The sequence below is a fragment of the Pituophis catenifer genome, unplaced genomic scaffold, assembly GCF_029215685.1.
Source record: "Pituophis catenifer annectens isolate HBS135680 unplaced genomic scaffold, rPitCat1.0.hap2 SCAF_6, whole genome shotgun sequence".
In the NCBI taxonomy this organism is placed as follows: Eukaryota; Metazoa; Chordata; class Lepidosauria; order Squamata; family Colubridae; genus Pituophis; species Pituophis catenifer.
Window position 1 is genome coordinate 87,485,083 of NW_027256886.1, and position 21,895 is coordinate 87,506,977.

Consider the following 21,895-nt stretch of genomic DNA (forward strand, 5'->3'; position numbering starts at 1 on the left):
ATGATGCGATCCAGTCACTCAAACTAGAGAAAGGCATTTTAGAAATAACGGATAAGTGGCAGAAGGCTTCAAGGCTAAGGTCCCTTCCAGCTCTATTGGGATGGATGGATGGATGGATGGATGGATGGATGGATGGAAGGAAGGAAGGAAGGAAGGAAGGAAGGAAGGAAGCTTCCTGGATTGATTGGCTTCCCATTTCTTCAAATCCAATTCATCTGAAGCAGATGTTTCTCTGCTTTCATTTTCCTGGACTTCCTTAAATTCCTGGCATAAGAGATGGGAAGATTGTAGAAAAAACATCACACAGGACCCAGGGAGAGGCTGGAGTAGCTGTGTGTTATTAGATAAAGACAATGTCTTTCTTGGGTTGTCCTCGGTGGCTACATGAATCCATCCATCATCTAGATCAGTGATGGCTAACCTTTTTGCCGTCGCGTGCCAAAAGCGAGGGGAGCGCAAGGGGTCTCGTGCATGCCCACACCCATAATTCAATGCGCTCCACCCCCATGCATGGACGTGCGACCCCCCCTGCATGACCCCTGCTTTTGGCGCGCAATGGCATGGTGGGCCCAGTAGGCCCGTTTTTTGCCCTCCCCAGGCTCCAGAGGCTTTCTTGGAGCCTGGGGAGGGTGAAAATGGCTTCTCCCCCACCTGGAAGCCCTTCAGAGGCTAGAAACGGCCCATTTCCTGACTTCCGGTGGAACCGGTAGGCCCATTTTTTCACCCTCCCCAGGCTCCAGAGCCTTTCTAGGAGCCTGGGGAGGGCAAAAACAGCCTTCCCTACCCCCCTTGGAGGTCCTCTGAAGGCTGGAAATGGCCCATTTCCTGACTTCCAGCGAGCCCGGAAGGCCCGAAAATAAGTTGGCTGGAGCGCATGCGCACTGGACCTGAGCTAGGGCAATGCTCGCATGCCCACAGATATGGCTCCACGTGCCACCTGTGGCACCCGTGCCATAGGTTCGCCATCACGGATCTAGATCAAAAATTAGCCACAAATTTCCTTGCTTGGAGGTTAACGATTTCCCCTCTTTTATGCCACTCATAACTGAAGCATATTTATCTTGGATGTAAGAACTCCGTAATTTTGTAGTAGCAGTTTCCGGAGACACTAGATATGAATAATATAGGCCAATAGTGATTCAGAGGGTTTTTTTTCTTTGACTTGCTGTTTCCTATCCCTCTGGTGACTCAGTAAAGGTTGATGCTTAGAAAGGGGGAGCGCCTTGGATTAATCAAACAGCTCTTTAAATAGTGGTCCTTCTGGAACTTTCCATTTCAGCTTTGCTTGGCATTTAAGACTTCACACGCTGCTCAAGATGAGGATCCTTGGGAAACTAATTCTAATAACCATTAATTATAACAACTCATGACTAATATCCATTTTTTTTTTGCACGTTTATTTTTGGTTAATTTTGTCTATGGACATATTCTGCACAGCGACTTACACAGAAGGCCATATAAATACCTACTTGTAGCTACTTTTGTTTCAGAGTTTGTATGTGTCAGCTATGTTTTCCATCTAGAGCAGTGTTTCTCAACCTTGGTAGCTTGAAGATGGGTGGACTTCAACTCCCAGAATCCCCCAGCCAGCGCTGCTGGCTGGGGGATTCTGGGAATTGAAGTCCACCCATCTTCAAGCTACCAAGGTTGAGAAACACTGATCTAGAGAATAGGGCCCAGCATCTTTTGAGTTTAAAATTACTAAATGGTCTGTTGAGCAACTCTTGAAATGTGCCATACGGTGAATGTTCGTTTTTCGTAGTCCTTTGCACCAGGGGTGAAATTCTCCCGGTTCGGACCGGATCGACCGATCCGGTAGCGATGGCGGCAGGTGGTTCGGAGAACCGGTAGGAAAAATCCCTGCCTCCCCCCCCATGCCCAGCTGAGCCACGGGCTCATCAGAGGCTTTTTTTTTTTTTTTTTTTACTTTTAAAAGCATTTTTTAACTACAACCTCTTTGGCCGAAGAGGTTGTAAAACAAATGCTTTTAAAAGAAAAAAAAGCCTCTGATGATCAGGCAACTCAGCTGGGATCATCAGAGGCTTTTAAAAGCATTTTTTCTACAACCTCTTTGGCCGAAGAGGTTGTAAAACAAATGCTTTTAAAAGGTTAAAAAAAGCATCTGATGATCACAGCCGAGCAGTGCAATCGTCAGAGGCTTTTTTTTTTTTTACTTTTAAAAGCAATGCTTTTAAAAGTAAAAAAAAAGATTGTGCACCACAGCTGATAATCCCCTCCCCCCCCACGTGCTGTTCTACTTACCACATGCTTCCTTTTGGCGTGCACTGTGCGTGCGCACCTCGCATTTGGTGCATGGTGCTCACTGCACATGTGCAGCCAGCGAACAGGTAGTAAACCGGTTCAGATTTCACCCCTGCTTTGCACACAAAAATGCCATTTAAGGAAGTTCAGTCAACCTACAAAAATTCTTCTCACTCTAATCATCTTCCTATGATCTGCATCCTTGGGTGACTCTAGTAGTTTCCTTAAAAGATTTGCTACACAATATGGAACCTAGTGACGCTTCTGACTCTAGATCAGTCCTTTACACAGCCTTCATCTCGTCTACACTCTGTGTTGTGGTCCGCCAGCAGCCTGCGGAACTGGCAGTGGAGTCAGACAGCGATGAGGGTGAGGAAGAACATGGGCCAGTCCTGGAGACTGGGGAAGGCCCGGGTGAGGGCTCTGCATCAGAGGCAGAGATGGGGCCAGGGCCATCGTGGAGTGATGTGCGGACTTCGGAGCCTCCAGAGGCTGACAGTAGAGAGGCAGAGGAACAGGAGGAGCCTGTTCCTAGTGCACGTATGAGAAGAGCTGCCAGAAGGCAGGAGCAGATAAAGCAGAGAGGACGACTCAGGAGTAGGGCCAAGAGATGATTGCCCCCTCCCATAATGCTTAAAAGACCAGCAACAGTTCTTGGCCTCTTTGCCGGAAAACCAAGTTGAGAGAATTGGTTCTTGTTTCACTGTATTCATTTCTTGTCGGCGTCTTCTGCTTCTGAACTTTTGCCAAGAAAAGCCTTTGGCAGTTTGCCTAATTAGCCCAAGGTCGGTGATAAACTGAGGAATGGTGTTTTGAAGAATTTGCTTTAATTTAGTTTGGACTACGCTGAGAATGAGTTAATTCTCAGCTGTTCTAATAAATTTTTTTTGTTTTCTAACTGTTTCTATTTAATACTAACTACTTGGGCCTGGGTCACAACACTCTGTTTCTCTCTCTCTCTCCCCTCCTTGATTCTCTTTTAAGTCCAATCACTTCAGGTTGCCATATGATCCAGGGGTGGGTTCCACTTACCTTTGCTACCAGTTTGCAACGGGAGCGTGCACATGTGCTTGTGCTTGCTTTGCTTGCACGTGGCGCTTTGGTGCATGTGCAGAAGCTTCTGCGCATGTGCAGAGCATCTGTGATGATGTCTGGGTGGGTGGGAGGAGCCTCCCACCGCCGTTACTACCAGTTCGCAAGATCCAGACCGAACCGGTAGTAACCCACAATTGATATGATCGCATCATATCCTGTGCTCAGCTGGATAGGAACATCCAACTTTTAAAACGTATCCTTTGCTCAGAAGGTAGAGTTAAAATAAATCTAATCTTGCAGGATCCAATCTGGGTCGGTCACCAGGACCAGAGGTTTTGTCTTCTAGGTTTTCGGACTTGTGCTGGAGCCCATCCTCAGGGAATTTCTCTCTAGAAATTTAAAAGATTAGACTTTTCTAGAGGAGATGTAGATAGATAGAATAGATAGATAGAATTCTTTATTGGCCGAGTGTGATTGGACACACAAGGAATTTGTCTTTGGTGCATGTGCTCTCAGTGTACATAAAGAAAAACTAAAAATATATTCATCAAGAATCATAAGATACAACACTTAGTGATAGTCATAGGTTACTAATAAGCAATCAAATCATACTAGGAAACAAATAAAACAATATACTGTAAATCGTAGAGATACAACCAGCATGGTTATAGCCATAGGTGGGAAGAGATAGGTAATAGGAAGGATGAGAAGAATAGTAGTAATACAGTCTTAGTAAATAGTTTGACAGTGTTGTGGGAATTAGTTGTTTAGCAGAGTGACGGCATTCAGGAAAAAACTGTCCTTGTGTCTAGTTATTCTGGTATGCAGAGCCCTATATTGTCGTCTTGAGGATAGAAGTTGAAACAATTTATGTCCAGGATGCAAAGAGAAAAGCAGAATTCAGAACTGTTATCCAACAATTCTTAATCAAAGAATTGAGCATCGCTTATGAGATTTATGTGTGGTTGGCTGAGGGACAGGATTTGCCAATTCACGCTAAGACAGAATGTTAATTGTTGCATTTACTTGCTTCCTTGTGGTTTTTCACCCTGGCCATTCTAATTATCCTCTACTTTCTGTTTTTCTAGGAGGTCCAGAAGATCACTGGCAGTGGGGAGACGCAGGCAGATGGGGATTTGAAAGGCACAGATGAAAAAGAGGAAGTTGTGGCACTAGAAGTGGGCTGGATGACCTCTGTTAAAGACTGGGCAGGGGTGATGATTTCAGCCCAGACTTTAACCGGCAGAGTTCTTGTAAGTGTTCTGAATCTTGTTTCAGTTTTTCTTTCTTTCTTTCTTCCTTTCTGTTAAATTTAAACTTCAGGAGTGAGCTGATGCCTAGAGTGATAGGCTCCATGTCAGCAAACATTTGATGGGGTGGATGGAGGTTGCAGTGATTTCACAGACTGAAATGGTTATCTGTGTGTGGAGGGAAGAGGGGACAGCAAGAAGGCAAGAGAGAACCCACATATCATGGTGTGATCATGCACACATCATCATCATCATCATTTTTTAACGACCCCATAATCCTTTGCAGGCAGGAGTCTGGGCAACTGAATGGAGCTAGCAGAGTGTTTACTGGCCGGATGCCTTTCCTGTCGCCAATGCGGAGTTTTGTTCAGCAGATATATTCTCCTTGTGCCCAGAGAGAAATATCTGCCTCTACCTAGGATCAAACTCACAGCCTCCTGATTGTGAGGCGAGAGCTCCACTTCTAGGCCACCGCACCACACCATCATGCAGATATGATGCAGCTTATATATTTGTTACGAAGCCTTTTCATAATCACACCAATGCTCAGTGATATTATGACACACCTGCTGTCATTCTGATGTCACTGTAACTCATTAAGAAGATTGCTGGGCACAAGTACTAATAAATGAGAGTTTTCAGATTACATTGCAAATGCTTGATGTTTATGGTCAATAGTGACCACGTGAATCTACTTCAGCCCTACAGTGTGGACTTCACAATGTGTTTGAAAAACTGAAATGGTACTTACCATGTATTATTATGTTATTGCAATAAAATGCTATTAGATGGCCTACAGTTAAAATTGCCAGATAGCACCTTCAGTGATCCATGTTAGCCAGTGGTGTGTTTCTACCGGTTCGCCCCGGTTCGGTGAACCAGTAGCGGCGGTGGTGGGAGGCTCCACCTACCTGCCTGGATGTCATCATGGACACTCTGTGCATGCGCAAAAGCGCTGTGTGTGAATGAAGTACATGCGCGCACTCACAGTTCCGAACCGGTAGCGAAGGTAAGTGAAGCCCACTAGTGATGTTAGCTTGAAATTTCAGAGAAGATCAGGAATTCTGGATAATCCATCCTTTTTATGGCTGTAATGTGGCAATCACCTCCAGCCTGAACAACTTTTGATAGTGATTGTGAAATTATATTATCTGCTTAACTATGTATTATCAGGAATTTTATATTTAAAATCAGGCTGCATGCTACTCTTTAACATGTCAATAAGCACAGTGCTGAGAAAAACACTTCTCTGTGCAAAGCGTTGTTCCTTTATGATTAAAAAAACAGTTTTAACATGATATAGTCAAGGTTTCTACTGACGAACCGAAGCAAACACCGTTGAGATGTTCCAATCTCTTAAGGCAAAACTTTATTGAGCACATCATTTTGGCACAGATGAAAATAAAACCAACTCTGGTTAATTCCCATGCAAACCAATATAATTAAAGAGTCGACTTCCCCCTCCCCTTGATTAGTGCAGGTCACATTGTCCAATTGACTGTCGGTATTTTGTTATGGGAAAATGCCTTTGGGGTTAGGCAAACACCTGTAGAAGTGTCCTTGGTTCCCACAGGCTCTCTTGGGCAATGTCTGGAGCCCGCATTCCAGTTTCCCTTTCCTTCCCACTGGTTTGTTGGCAAGCTGAGAAACAGCAATGGTTGCAAGTGTATAAGTGTGCTTTGAACTTCACAAATACATTATCTTCTGAGCCTTTTACATCCAAAGGGAAATATCTCTTTTCCTTTGAGTTCAATTGTTTTCAATGTAGGCACTGTAGCCGTAATCCTGTTTCTGTAATGCAGAATGCTTTTATATAGTTAAATGAAAACGCCGAACTACTAAAAAAAAAAAAAAAAAAACATCGCATGGAATAGGCTAATTGGGGTTAATTGGCTGATGTTGAGCATGTGTTTTTTTAAAAAATAAGTATTACAGTAATTCAAAAAGTTTTTGTATGATGAAAAATGTTTTAAAACATATCTGTAGTACAGGTAGTCCTCGACTTATGGCCACAATTGAGCCCAAAATTTCTGTCATTAAATGAGACATTGGTCAAGTGAGTTTTGCCCTGTTTTACGACCTTTCTTGCCACAGTCGTTAAATGAATCCCGGCCGTTGATAAGTTAGTGACACAATTGTTAAATGAAACTGGCTTCCCCATTGACTTGGCTTGTTGGAAGGTCGCAAAAGGTGAATCACATGACCTCGGGACACTGCAACCGTCATAAGAATGAACCAGTTGCCAAGTATCTGAATTTTGATCATGGGACCAATGAAGTTGCAAAGGTTGTCAGTGTGAAACATGGCCATAACACACTTTTTTCAATGCCGTTGTAACTTTGAATGGTCACTAAATGAACTCTGTAAGTTGAGGACTACTTGTATTGAGGTTTGAAGCTAACATGTCAAGTATTAAGGTTCAGGTCTGGACTAAGATTCTAATCTCAGGATTTAGAATCAGGTTTGATCTTTCAGGCCTGATGCCTCTGCTGTGGTCGCACAGCTGCCAATCTCATTGGCACCAAATCTGTATAGCAGAACTTTCCACTCTTGGCCCCTCTCCTGAATTTTTAAGTCAATTAACCCTGGAGAAAGCCAAATCAATAGGAAAAGAGAGAATCAGGGACATTATGAGCCATGGTGGCGCAGTGGTTAGAATGCAGTACTGCAGGCTACTTCTGCTGACTGCCGGCTGCCTACAATTTGGCAGTTCGAATCTCACCAGGCTCAAGATTGACTCAGCCTTCCATCCTTCCGAGGTGGGTAAAATGAGGACCCAGATTGTTGGGGGCAATATGCTGACTCTGTAAACCACTTAGAGAGGGCTATAAAGTACTGTGAAGCTGTATATAAGTCTAAGTGCTAAGTGCTATTGATCGTCAAAATGATATCATCAGGGTCTCTGAATTCTAGTGGGATATCTAAACCATCTAACTCTAGGCAAATATGAATGAGCTTTTCCCAATGCCTTTGAAGCCTTCCCATCAGCTCTACTGGTGACAAAATTTTATGGGATTCCTTATTTGCAGAGACTTTGCCCTTGTGGATCAAGGGAGGTTGAAAATCTTGCTCATCTCCTCCTAGGGTGTCCTGTTTATGATGTCCTGAGATATTTTTTGATTGCCCCAATCATTTCCAAATAAAAGGCCCTATGGATAAATTCAACGGGTATTATTTTTTTAAAGGATGCTAGCTCCACACTTGCATATCTTTAAGAAGTTATGCAACTATGCAAAACTTTTAATTAGATATGTCATGTTATTATCCTATTAGTTCTCTTCTTTTTCCCAATAACTTCCCATTTTCCAGTTGATAGCCAGATGGGTAGCATATAAATTTAATAAATTGTCAGGTGCAAAAGACCAGATCTGCACATGAAGGTCCAATTAAACTGATATATTGCTAAAACGTCTGTGCTCAGGAATTTTCTCAATTAACAGTACCTGTTTGGAGTTAGATCAGGGCAGTGGTAGGATTCAGCCAGTTTGGGAGAACAGTTTGTTAACTTTCTGATCAGTTTGGCGAACCAGCTGTTGGAAGAAATCTCCTTCCAACAGCCTTTTGTTTTTCCCACCTTAAGGAGTTAATCCTGTCAGGAAGGCAGGAAGGAGCCTTGTAGTATGCCTCTGTATGTTGTTTCTAACTTAATTCTGCTTATCATTATTGCCCTGCTTAAGTGTTTTCAGAAACTGCCTCTTTGGTTAAACCTTCTTATATTGTATCAGCTGTTAATGGTTCTTGGCAGTACACCCAGACTTTCTATAGCCCGAGTGGCTTCTCTGGAGTCCCCCCCACCCTTTTGCTAGTACTTTTATTCCAGGGCTTCACTTTTTAAAGGGGAATGGTTGTTTTAAGCTTTTTGCACTGCTTTAATGGTTCCTGGCACTGTCCTTTTGGGGTGTACTTCCAACATGGCTGAATCTCCTCCCAGCCACTCCTTGCCTCCTCTGTCCTCAATTAAGGGTGGGAGGGGGCTATTACGAGCCTCTTTCTTCCCTGGATCCATAATCTTCTCTAAATGGAGCAAGCTGACTAGTCTTTGGCTTCGTTGTTTGTTTGTTACAAAAAAGGGGGGGGCTTTGGGAGGTCTTCCCCTCCACCATGGAAAAGCGATGAGGTAATCTTTTCAGACCGCCGCTGCCTACCTGATCGAGTTAAGCAAAGCTGTCTACAAAAAAAAAAAAAAAAATTCCCCTCCAACACAATCTTTCCTTAAATCTGGATGATTTTCTTAGGATATCTTTTGAGGTAAGAGAGACCAGCTGGTATCTTTAAGTTGTGCAAATGGATCTAATGATTGTTTCTCCTGGGTGGGAAAGGGTGCTTTGTCAGTTCACTGAGCACCAGAGTATCTCTTATCTATGAGGATTCTTCAGTCATCCAGGTCATGGTTGTCCCAAAGATGCATTTTTTAAAGAGGCAACTGGACTTTTTTGGTTTCCAGAAAGTCCAGTTGCCTCTTGAAAAAGCACCTTTGGGATAGGAGTCTCTTGCATTGCTTCAGAGTGGCCAAGGCACATGATTACTCACTGATAGTAAGATTAACAAAAATAGGAGGTAGGGCTGTAGATCCTCTCTCCAACTCATTTCAGTTTTCTCTCATGATAATAAGGCTTAGTAACATGGCACAAATCTTCAAGTTTAATTATATATCTGTGGCATGTACTACTCTGTTTTCCCCAAAATAAGGCATTCCCCTGACAATAAACCCAATCGGGCTTTTGAGCACATGGCAATAAGGCCAAGCACTTATTTTCAGGGTTCAAATAATATAAGACAGGGTCTTATTTTCGGGGAAACATGGTAATCTTATTGTGATCCTGACAAGCTTGGAAAGGCAGAGACTTGAACCAGATTCCCAAAGTTAGTTATTTTTTTTCTGTATTTATAAATGCAGTTTGCTACATTTTGCATCCGATTCAATGCTTCCATAGACATTCTAGTGATTTCATGTGCTCTTAACCTTCTGAGTAAAACTGAGGCTAAAACATACGGCACAATATTTGAAAATATTTTTGTAAGACAGGTAGGATTTTGTTCTTCTTACTTCTTAGCCACGCAGCCTGGTGTATTTCCACAATGTTTAATCATTCTCTCCCCCACCCCCCACAATCCCCTTGCAAGCCAAATGCACAAAATACTTCTTTTATTGAGTAAATAATTATGTTTTTGAGTAGGTCAGTTGCCCGTCAACTACAATGAAAGATGAAGAAATTACAGTGTCTTTAGATACTGGAGGGCACTGTTTAAAGCAAAATCAATATTCCACATTCTCTATTAAATAACTTTTAGGAAGTAGTTTCCTCTGCATATAGGAATTGATTTTTTTGGATTCACATGCTCAGACAAACCCCTGCCCCTCCTCCCCCCCCAAAAAAACTTGTGTATCTGATGCCACGATAGCTTTGCTCAAGCATTGAAAAAAGAGTTAGCAAGGTTAGACTTCATTAATGCTCCTATCCTCTCCAATTTCCCCTTCCTCTCCTTTTATTTAGGCACTTTTTCAGAATGAGTTCCATTGTGGGTGGCTATTACTCAGAGTGACAGGAGAGGTCTCTGCCTGCATAACTCAGAATTTGGTCTCTGTGCTCTCCTTTATCAGAAGAGAATTGAGAAAGTCCTTCCTAAAAGCATGGAAATGTCAGGGTTCCAAGTAACAGCCCCAACTAAATAAGACTCTGAGGCAAACAGTTCCTCAAAGATCCATTTTATTGGAGATGTCATATTGGCACATCTGGGGAAACCTGAATCTGAAAGTTTCCAGGTTTTCCCCACCCAAAGGAAAGTCCCTTCCCCTGAACCCACATGTCCACATGGTCCAATCAATCCACTGTCCCAACTGGAGATGCCTCTCAGTCACGCCACTCCAGGTGCAGGCTGAACGTCCTTGACTCTCAGAGAAAAGAATGTTGTTTTATCAATATATCGCCACCAACTCCATACACCCACCTCCCACTTCCCCACAGCACTAAGTGTGGCATCCCTGAAGATCCAAGGAAAAAGATGGCCTCCAGGGCTGACAGGAATCTTGTTCCCCTCCCTGTAGATAGTAAGGTGGCTTTGTGGACCAATGTTCTGCATTTTCTAAAGCTGTGTTACCTGTTCCTAAGGCTCTTGGCAGAGGAGAAAATCGTAATGTATTGAACTGTATCAAGTCCTTTTCTTATGCTATAAATTCTTCAACTCCACACTCCCTAGTACCATGATGATGAACCTATGGCACGCGTGCCAGAAGTGGCACAGAGAGCCATCTCTGCGGGCACGCAAGCTGTTGCTTTTCCGGGTTCCGGCGCGCTACCCAGCTGGTCTTCATGTATGTGGGAGCACTGGAAACTGGAAGAGTAGCCACCTGGTGTGCATATACACGCCAGGTGGCTGCTCTTCCTATTTCCGGCATGCACATACATTCTGGCCACCTGCTCCTCCAGTTTCCGGCATGCACATGCACATGCGCTCCAGCCACTTGCTCTTCTGGTTTCTGGCGTGCATGCAAGCATGAAAACCAGCTGGCCGGTGTGTATGCTTGTGCCAAAAACCAGAAGATCATCTTCCTGGTGCTTGCATGCACATGTGCCAACTGGTCTTCGCGCACGCATATGCACCAGGAACCGGAAGAGCAGGTGGCCAGAGCACATATGCATACCAGAAACCAGAAGAGCAGCCGCCCGGTGCGCACATGCACACCAAGTGGCTGCTCTTCCGGTTTCCGGCACATGTGCACGCACACACACTCCTGTTTCAGCACTTGGTGCCAAAAAGTTCTCCAGTACTGCCCTAGTACTATGGCTTGAACCAACCCAGAGAAACGTATAACAAGAGATAATTGGAAAGGGCTTGGAGGTCTACTATTGCAATCCCCTACTCAGAAAGGAGACCCTATATCGTTCCAGACAAATACCCATCCAAACTCTCCTTGAAAGCCTCCAGTGATGGAGCATCCACAACTTCTGGAAGTAAGGTTGTTCCATTGATTAATTGTTCTGTCAGGAAATTTCTCCTTAGTTCTAGGTTGGATCTGTCTTTAATGACCTTCCATCCATTTCTTCTTGTCCTACCCTCAGGTGCTTTGGAGAATAGCTTGACTCTTTCTTCTCTGGGATAGCCCCTCAAGTACTGGAAAACAGATATCATATCTCCCCTAGTCCTTCTCTTTGTTAGTCTTGACATACAGTACCTAGTTCCCTCAATCATTCATCATATGGTTTGGCCTCCAGACCCCTAATCTTCTTTGTTGCTCTTCTCTGCAATCTTTCTAGAGTCTCAACATCTTTTTTATGTATCTTAGTGATCAGAATTGAACACAGGATTCCCAATGTGGTCTCACCAGGAAGTGCTTCTCAGTACACGGCACTCAAAATTAAATACCAGGGGAATCCTTTATCACAGGAATAAAATCTCTCTTTTTTTTTTCATTACCAGAAAGTAAAAGTCATAGAATATTCTTTTAAAACTCATTTTGAATTTTAAGTTGTTTCTGTGAACACATCTGCAGATTGTCATGGCTTACTGTTTAGACTGTTTTCTCAATGAACTGGTCACTGTACGAATTCTAAGCACTTATGAAATGGATAGCTGTTGGTGCTACAAATGGCATTATAAATATCGGAATGGATTCAAAGATAAAGGGACAGAAAAAGGGAGTAAAGAAAAATCAGTGGTAACTTTTTATTTGATGGGACAGGTTTAATTGTCGAATTGACTTGAAACTTCTGTATCGTTACCATCCTCTTTAAACTCTATATTTTTAAGGAATTAAAAAGATGACCCTTCTTTAATGACCAATATGCTGTTTTTGAACCCTGACAAAAATCTAGCCATTTCTCATATATTTTTTTAAAATCACAATTTAGATCATGTTATGGTTTATATATGTAAGATTTTATTGGGTTCATTTGGATCAGAATGTTTTGCTTTGTTATTAATGAACATTTTCTTCAACTCAATTTCTTCCTGGATTTTGACTATTGTTTTGAACAATCCAGCATTAGTTTAGTTTAGTTTAGTTTAGTTTAGTTTAGTTTAGTTTAGTTTAGTTTAGTTTAGTTTAGTTTAGTTTAGTTTAGTACTCCTGACCCAGCCATAATATAATCTGTGCAATTATATTGGACTTACAAATGAGAAGAATGTATTAAAGCATGAATGCACAATATTTTACAAGAATTGCAATGGGATTTGCACTTTTTCACCAATGCTGTATTTTAATGAAAGCATGCTTGAGCTTATGTGCATTTATGACCTAGAGCAAGAGCAAAATAAATAAACAAAACAACCCCTGGAAATAATCTAAATAATATAATTATCTCCCTCACCTTGCCCCAAGTGAAGCCAGACACCAGAGATAGTGGGTCATAGTTCAGAAGTGACCTATGAATAATAAAAAATGGGATAGCCACTTACATTTCCCCCCCCCTTTTTTTTTCACACATTAAATAAAGTAGGAAATTTGTTAGCAAGTGCATGTGTGAAAATGATTTAAGAAGTTGCATCTTTTGCCTAGGCAGCTGTCAAAGCCAAGAACAGTTTGTGAGAATTCATTCCATTCTAAATTAATCCTAAGTATTTCGAAAATAAAACTGTTGAAAGAAAACAACATTTGAGATGCTTTTTATAATTTAGCGGCTAGAACAGAAACCTTTGTTTCATGCTTATTTTCTGTGCAGTATAACTTGATTAGTTACTGGTAAGAGGCAATATCTTGATGGGCCTGTGTGACAAGTGCAGTTTTTGTCTAAATCACAGTATTGGGCCTTAGAAACTGCAAAAGAAGTTTCTAGAAGTTGTTGGCTGGTGCTGCTGTCTGGTTCTCTATTGGCTGATTTTGAGTTATGTTTGGAGAATGGACAATATTAAGCATCAGTAAAGAGGCTGGCATTTTGTCTCCTGATCTTGGAGAGCCTGTGTGCCATATCTTGTGCGTCATGCTGCTTCAGCATAGCTGCACAACTTTTAGGGGGAAACAAGCAGAGGTGGGTTTCAGCAGGTTCTGACCAGTTCTGGAGAACCGGTAGCGGAAATTTTGAGTAGTTCGGAGAACCGGTAGTAAAAATTATGACTGGCTTCGCCCCCATCTATTCTCTGCCTCCCAAGTCCCAGCTGATGGGGAGGAAATGGAGATTTTGCAGTATCTTTCCTCTGGATTGGGGAGGGAATGGAGATTTTACAGTATCCTTCTCCTGCCACGCCCATCAAGCCATGCCACGCCCACCAAGCCACACTCACAGAACCGGTAGTAAAAATGTTTGAAACGCACCACTGGAAACAAGGAATGTTTTCCCAATGTCAATCTTACCCACCATCATAGCAATTGTTACTGTTAGTCTTGTGATAGTATTATTATTATTATTATTATTATTATTATTATTATTATTATTATTATTATTATTATTATTATTGTTGTTGTTGTTGTTGTTGTTGTTGTTGTTGTTGTTGTTCGCACAGTCAGCCAGATGTTTAAACTGGATTTCATATTTTTATCCACCCACTCAGTCAGTCTGTCAGTCAGTCAATAAATCAATAAGAATAAATTTGAAAGGGACCTTGGAGATCTTCTAGTCCAACTCCCTGCTCAAGCAGGAGACCCTATACCAGTGATGGCTAACCTTTTTGGCACCAAATGCCGAAACTGGAGCCTGTGTGTGCACGCCAGAGCGCCGGAATCTGGAAGAGAGCAGCTGGCCAGTGCGCATGTGTGCAGTAGCCAGCTGCACTTCCGGGTTCCATCAAGTGCAGGCGCACTGGCCAGCTGCTCTCTTCAGGTTTCCGGCGTGCATATGCTCACTGGCCAGCTGGTCTTTGCGTGAAGACCAGCTGTCTGGTGCTCATGCATGCAACGGAACCTGGAAGAGCAGCTGGCAATGGCACGCATGCCCACAGAGAGGGCTCTGTGTGCCACCTCTGGCACGTGTGCCATAGGTTCATCATCACGGCCCTATACCATTTCAGACAAGTGACTGTCCAGTCTCTTCTTCAAAGCTTCCAGTGATAGAGCACTCACAACTTCTGGAGACAAGCTGTTCCACTGGTTGATTGTTCTCAGCGTTATGAAGTTTCTCCTTAGTTCCAGGTTGCTTCTCTCCTTGAATAGTTTCCATTCATTGTTTCTTCTCTTGCCCTCTAGTGCTTTGGAAAATAAGTTCACCCCCCTCTTCTTTATGGCAACCTCTCAAATACTGGAAGACTGTTATCATGTCTCCCCTAGTTCTTCTTTTCTCTAGATTGGTCATACCCAATTCCAGCAACTGTTCTTGATATGTTTTAGTCTCCCAGCCTGCAGTTGGCTGATGGAGATTTTGTCACTACTGATAGTTTATTATATAAGACTTGTGGTAGCGCAGTGGTTAGAATGCAGTATTGCAGGCTAATTCTTCTGACTGCTGATTGCCAACAGTTCAAATCTCACCGGCTGAAGGTTGACCCATCCTTCCATCCTTCTATGGTTGGTAAAATGAGGACCCAGGTTGTTGGGGGCAAGAGGCTGACTCTGTAAACCATTTAGAGAGGGCTGTAAAGCACTGTGAAGCGGTATATAAGTCTAAGTGCTATTTCTATTTCTATTATTTATAAGTAACTCAAGGCAATGAACCTACATGATGCTCTTTTCTCCTCCTATTTTCCCCACATCAACAATCTGTTGGACTGAGAGAGCCACTGACCCCAAATCACTCAATTGGCTTTCTTGCCCAAGGCAGAATTAGAACTCACACCACTGAAACAATAAAAATGTTTTAAAACAATGAAAAAACCATTTTTTTAAAAAAAAAAATTGTAGGCATAATAGCCATAAAACAGGAGTGTCAAACTCAAGGCCCCGGGGCCAGATCAGGGGGCCACCCTGGAAATAGCAAAGGACTGGCCCGCAGTGCCTCTGCCAGTGAAAATGGAGTTTGGGAGGGCCACGTGTGGCCCGCCCAAGCTCCATTTTCGGCTGCAACGGCCCCCTGCAGCCCTTTACCAGCAAAAACGTGTGGCCCTCCCAAGCTCCATTTTCATTGACAGAGTGCTCAGGCCACTCATTGACATGCACCCCCGACATGAGTGACGTCGGGCTGGCCACGCTCAACCTGGCCATGCCCACCCAGCCTCCTGAGGTCAAAGATAATCCTGATGCGGCCCTCAATGAAATCAAATTTGATAGCCCTGCCATTAAATCTTCCAGTCTTACTTTTCAAGTAAGGCACAGCCCTGGGTATTTGTAATATGTACATTGTACATATAACTTCTACATATAACTATTACATATAACCATTGTAATATGTAATAACCATTAATTCCTTTAGCTTGAGAAGCCTTCTTTACTTCTCGTGGCTCTACATACAGAACGAGATTGTTGGGTTTTTTTTTAGCCTGCAGAATGATTGACTGCACAACAAGAGGCAGAAATTTACTGCAACTGAAGCTGTAGCAAGCAACTCGACTATGGAATAAATTCCTATGAGAAATAATATTTTCTGCCAAAAATGATTGTTTTATTGTTGATTCATTAGACATATTTCCAGTTTTTCCTTGAAGAGCTGAAGGCCATCCGTACATTTTGTGTATTTATTTATTTGATGCATATGCTGCCAAAGCCTTCCAGACTCCAGGTGTTTTACAATCGTAAAATCCTGCCACAAAGGAATTAAAACAACCACCATAAATTAGAACCCCAAACAGAACCAAATAACATTTTTAACAGCAATGTGGTATGCAAATAATGCCAGAATATGTAATCAGGTAAATTATAATTGACAAATGGTGGCCAACGTCACTAAAATTTTGGTCAGCTTTGGAAGCCATATTAGGCCGGAAGCTTCCATGCTGCCACCTTCTCATGTGTGGGAAAGTAGGAGAGGGGGATTTGGTAGAGGGGTTGTCTTTAGACATAATAGCATTCTTCCTTTCAGTCAAGGTCAGGCTGATCCTGCATCTGGAGAAGGAATGGTTGGAGTGATGTCTTGAGATGGGATGGCGGTTGATTGGAGCATGTGATCGTCTGAGGAGTGAGGGGATGGTTTTGAGGGTTTTGATTTACTGAGGGAAAACCCGGACCTCTCAGATTCGGGTTTTCCCAGATGTGCCAGTTTACCTATTTTAGTAAATAGAACTTTGAAAAATGCTTGCTTCAGAGTTTTTACTTGGAGTTGGGTTTTTTTCTGGAATGCTGACAATTTTATGTATCTATATAGAATGGGAGACAACATTCTTCAAACTATATTATAAAGGGCAAATTATTCCGTATATGCTGGAAGATTTGCTGAAACAGTGGACCCAAATAGAAAATATTTAATATTTGGATGAATATCTAACATTCCAAAATTCACAGACTCTCCATTCTTTGAAATCAGGATGGTAAGGGAACGGAGGGTTTGGGGGCTTTATGAGGCATTATCTGGCCTTTATAATGATTATTATATTTTAATCTATATGTCAGGCTCCAAAGCCCAAGAAAGACACATGATTCTTCCAAGCAGATTTCTTTATTGTTCCTCACTTATAGACAGACTCTTCCTGAACTAAATACCTCCAGAAAGCATATATTCTGGGAACTGTTGGGGAGGAGCTGTCTTCACCCACTTTCTACCACACAAGCTATTTGAACTGGGTTGTCTCTTGCATCTCTGGAATGCATTCCTTTTTCCTGAGAATCTGAAGTATATTCCATAAATATCTATTAACTTGTCAAAATGAATTTACAGAGAGTAGGACAGTAAATAGTTGCTTAAGCTACCATCAGACCAGGAGGCTAAAAGAAAATGATTCAAAGTTCCCAGTAAGTTTCCAGGGTTAAGAAGCAACTTGAACCTCTGTCATCCTAACTCTGATCTAATTCCATAACTCATGCACCAAAGTGGCACTTTCCTTACTGATGGTTTCAGTGCATACTTCTTGCAAGAGTAGCACTGCCAGTCATTGGGTGTTCATGATGCCTGTTGTGACTTAGGCCCAAGTAGTTATTACCAGACACAATGAGTCCTAAACAAACATATTTTATTAGAACAGCTGAGAATTACTTCATTCTCAGCTTAGTCCAAATTAATTCCAAAACAAATCTTTCATAAACAGTCCTTCAGCCTTATCACAAACCTTTGTCTCCTTTGGCACCCTGCCAAAGGCTTTTCTTGGCAAAACCCCACAAAGTTCAGAAATGAGATGCTGACAAGAAACAAATGTAGCAACGTTGCTTTCCTACAAAGAGCCCAAGAGCCTTTGCTGCTCTTTTAAGCCTTATGGGATGGGCCAATCATCTCCTGGCCTTACTCCTGAGTCGTCCTTTTTGCTTTAGCTGCTCTTGCCTTCTGGCAGCTCTGCACATGCATGCACTAGGAACAGGATCCTCCTGTTCCTCTGCCTCTCTGCTGTCTGACTCTGGAGGCTCTGGAGTCCGTGCATCGCTCCCAGATGGCCCTGACCCCATCTCTGCCTCTGATGCAGAGCCCTCATCTGGGCCTTCCCCTGACTCCAGGACTGGCCCATTGTCCTCCCCAGCCTCCTCACTGTCCGACTCCTCTGCCAGCTCCGCAGGCTGCTGGTGGACCACAACAATGCCCTCAAGGTGATCTCAACTTTTGATTACCATATGTTTGCCTCTATGCTACTTTTTGGACATCAGCAGAAAGAAGTTCGTCACTGCCTTCCTTAGGGGACATGGAGAAAAAAGAGATGTCAGGATTCCGACCAATGCCCTAATTAAATCATGAGCCTCGAGCCAAGCTTCAAAAGAAATCCAGTTATTTATTAGGAGCTTCATGTGGTCACATTCCAAGTGAAGCCAACTCTGACCTCACTTAATTCACACCCTGGCTCTGACCCTGTTTCCTCCTCCCCCCAAGGTGTGTCATCAATCACATTCTCCAATGAAGCAATTTCTTGGGTTGAAGAAGTATCTCCCTCTGGCCACTGTGGGTCTCTGTGGAGATGGCCTTGATGTGGAGATGGCTGGAATGTGCTTTTGTTTTGACTGAAGTGTGATTCCCTTGCTGCAGTTGTGAGGCTCAGTTCCCCATCCCCCTGCCTATGGCAACTCAAGAGCAAGTCGGGAAGGCTTCGCAAGTTGACAAGAGATTTCTCTGAGGAAAGCAAGCTCCTGCACTTGGGCAAGAAAATCAGATGCACAGCTACAGGATAGGCAGTGCCTAGCTCAACAATAGTGCCTGGGAGAGGGATGTAAAAGTGTTCTAGTGGAGCATCCCTTAAGTGAAAGCGCGTGGGGAGTTGCAGCTGCCAAAAAAAATCCAACACAGTCTTAGGCTGCATCAGGGTAGCGACAAGTGATAGTATCACTTTATACTGCACGACTGAAGCCACTTGGAAGATGGAGCATAGTTCTGGTCACCACAGTACAGAAAAGATGCTGAGGCCCTAGAAAGAGTGTAGAGAAAAACAACAAAGATGATAAGGGGCCTGGAAGCTAAATTGTAGGATGAACGGCGAAGGGAGCTAGGTACGTTTAATCTAATGAAAAGAAGGCTTAGAGGAGACATGATAGCTGTCTTCCAAATACTTGAAGGGCTGTTGCAGGGACCAGAGCTCAAAGCACCAAAAGGCAATGAGTGGAGATTCAACCTGGAAATGAGGAGGAATTTACTGACAATGAGAACAATCTATCAATGGAATAGCTTGCCTCCTGTAGTTGTGAGTGCTCGATCGCTGGAGGTCTTCAAGAAAAGATTGGACAGCCATTTGTCTGGGATGGTATAAGGACTCATCCCTTGGGCCTGGGATTGGACTAGAAGACTTCCAACTCTATGATTCTGTGATTCTATTTGGATTTCCTAGTTTAACCAGCATTCCTGGTATTTCATGACCCTCTGCCATTTGATTACCAATTAGGTCTGAAGTAAATTAAAGTAGGTTTTTCGACGTGTTATGGGAACTCTGCCATTGCCTTTATTTATTTATTTATTTATTTATTTATTTATTTATTTATTTATTTATTTATTTATTTACTTACTTACTTACTTACTTACTTACTTACTTACTTACTTACTTACTTACTTATTTATTTATTTATTTATTGGTTCGATTTATATGACGGCCTTCTCTGGAGACTCAGGGTGGTTTACAATGCGTTAAGCAATAGCCTTCATACTTTTGTATATACTTGCTTAGTAGGGCTCTCCAAGCGGTGTTCTTTTTTATATAAAGTCAGCTTATTGCCCCCACAATCCGGGTCCTCATTTTACCTACCTCGAAAGGATGGAAGGCTGAGTCAACCTTGAGCCTGGTGAGATTTGAACTTGCAGTAATTGCAGGCAGCTGGTGCTACTTAATAGCATTTTAGTCTGCTGCGCCACCAAGGCTCTTGCAAAGCCTTATGTCTAAATCAGATATAAAGTTGAGTCATTACACTGTCAATATTTTGTTTGTTTTTTGTTCATTGAAACACATTATATGGACACCACAGTTAGCGTATGTTCTATTAATCTGGTCTTAAGGTAAAGGTAAAGCTTCTCCTCGCACATATGTGCTAGTTGTTCCTGACTCTAGGGGGCAATGCTCATCTCTGTTTCAAAGCCAGAAGAGCCAGCGCTGTCTGAAGGCGTCTCTGTGGTGATGTGGCCAGCATGACTAAATGCCAAAGGCACATGGAATGCTGTTACCTTCCCACCAAAGGTGATCCCTATTTTTCTACTTGCATTTTTTAGGTGCTTTCAAACTGCTAGCTTGGCAGAAAGTGGGACAAGTAATGGGAGCTCACCCCATTACGTGGCACTAGGGATTCAAACTGCTGAACTGCCAACCTTTCGATCAACAAGCTCAGCGTCTTAGCCACTGAGCCACTGCGTCCCCTAATCTGGGCTTAGATTTAGTATTTAGGGTGAACCCATCACTCCCCATTTATTTTTGTCCCATGAAACCATGAGGTTTTTTTTTTTTTTTGCAAGGCTCAAGTATTTCAGGAGGATGTAAGATGCTAAGAATCCATTTAACGATTAGAAATGATATAAAGGTTCAACTTTTCCCCTTTGCCATGGGGGAAAAGAAGCTTCATTCTCAGATGACAGTGACCCTATGTGCTGATCGGCTGGCAACAAACTCTTTTTCTTTCCCTTGTAGTTAATTTGTAGACTGAAAACCTTTGCTGGCTCAGGTGTCCTGCTGATATACGGGGGAATGGGGAGTGTCAGGTGTTTTCCTTTTTCTGTATAACTTGGTAGCATCTCTCAACGTGAGAGATTGCTCACTGCCGAGCCGAAGAGACACATTCCGGATTGTTTTAATCTCCTGTGACTACAGTGCGGGCTATTCCCTTCGGTTTCCATAGGGACAGGAAGAACGCTTCTGGTTGGGCTTCGCCAGCCACAGAATTAGGATGCTGCAAAGTACACCATGTTGAGTGAGTTGGTCTTACTGGTTACTATGGTAACTCCAGCTTCCTTTAATCCACACGGTCTCTCTCTCTCTCTCTCTCTTTCTCTCTCTCTCTCTCTCTCTCTCTCTCTCTCTCTGTGTGTGTGTGTGTGCGTGTGCGCGCGCAATAAAAAAAAATCTTCTGCACTGCTTTTATTGCCAAAACTCTGGAGCATTTATGGGGATGTCTGTCTGGGCTTGTATAAATACATGCACATTTCATTTTCTGGGACAACAAAACATCGATATATATTTCGGGCCTCTCTTTTTTGGCACCTCGTTCCTCATCTTTTGGAATCCATCCGAAAACCCTGTGAGACACTAAGACTGCCATCTGCCTCAGTTCACTAGGATCCTCAGGTCCTGCAGAATAATGACTCTCATTCACATAGAAGCAGGATTTTAAAACCCGGGGGCTATTTTTATTCGAGTAAGGAAAAGCGCATGCATGCATAAATGCATCGTGGCATGATTCACTGTTGTCACTTCCCATGTGATGTTGTGAAAAGGCTGATCTCTCTGCTGTAAGATGCGAGGATATGGCGTCCTGTTGATCCACATTCTGTGAATCATCCAGGCATCACTTCAAGATGTTACCGTGATTTTTATCGGTTTGGTCTCATCGGTGTGAAGACGGTGTGTTCCTTTCTCTGTCTGCTCCATACTCTGCAATATCACAATTGGCTTGGGTGGTGCTTGAAGTTGGAAAGTCTTTCTTCTTTTCTATGGAGATATGGCTACAAATGGCAAAAAATTGCAAAATTGTTCCTCTGTTCTCCAAAGTAGGTGTTATTATAAACACATAGCTCTATTAGTCCCTCCTGAAGCTCTAACGTGTGGTTTTCTGGTCTCCCCATTTTACAGAGACCCAATACTTAACCATGAAGTAACGGCATAGTCTCATTGATGTATACAAGATACAGTAGTGGCCAAAATTGTGGAAACCTTTTGGGAAAAGTGTATTTTTGAAGTTTGATGGCTAATAACACCACTTTTTTTTGTGGAGTTTCAAGATAATC

The 21,895-nt window shown here is 42.8% G+C and overlaps 1 protein-coding gene across 1 annotated transcript in view; it reads left to right on the plus strand.

Annotated features, from left to right (window-relative positions):
- KCNMA1 (potassium calcium-activated channel subfamily M alpha 1) overlaps positions 1-21,895 on the plus strand; it is a 643,121-nt gene that overhangs the window by 166,386 nt on the left and 454,840 nt on the right. Inside the window, 1 exon segment of the mRNA XM_070946116.1 lies at positions 4,386-4,550. Coding sequence (XP_070802217.1) covers positions 4,386-4,550 — 165 coding nt within the window.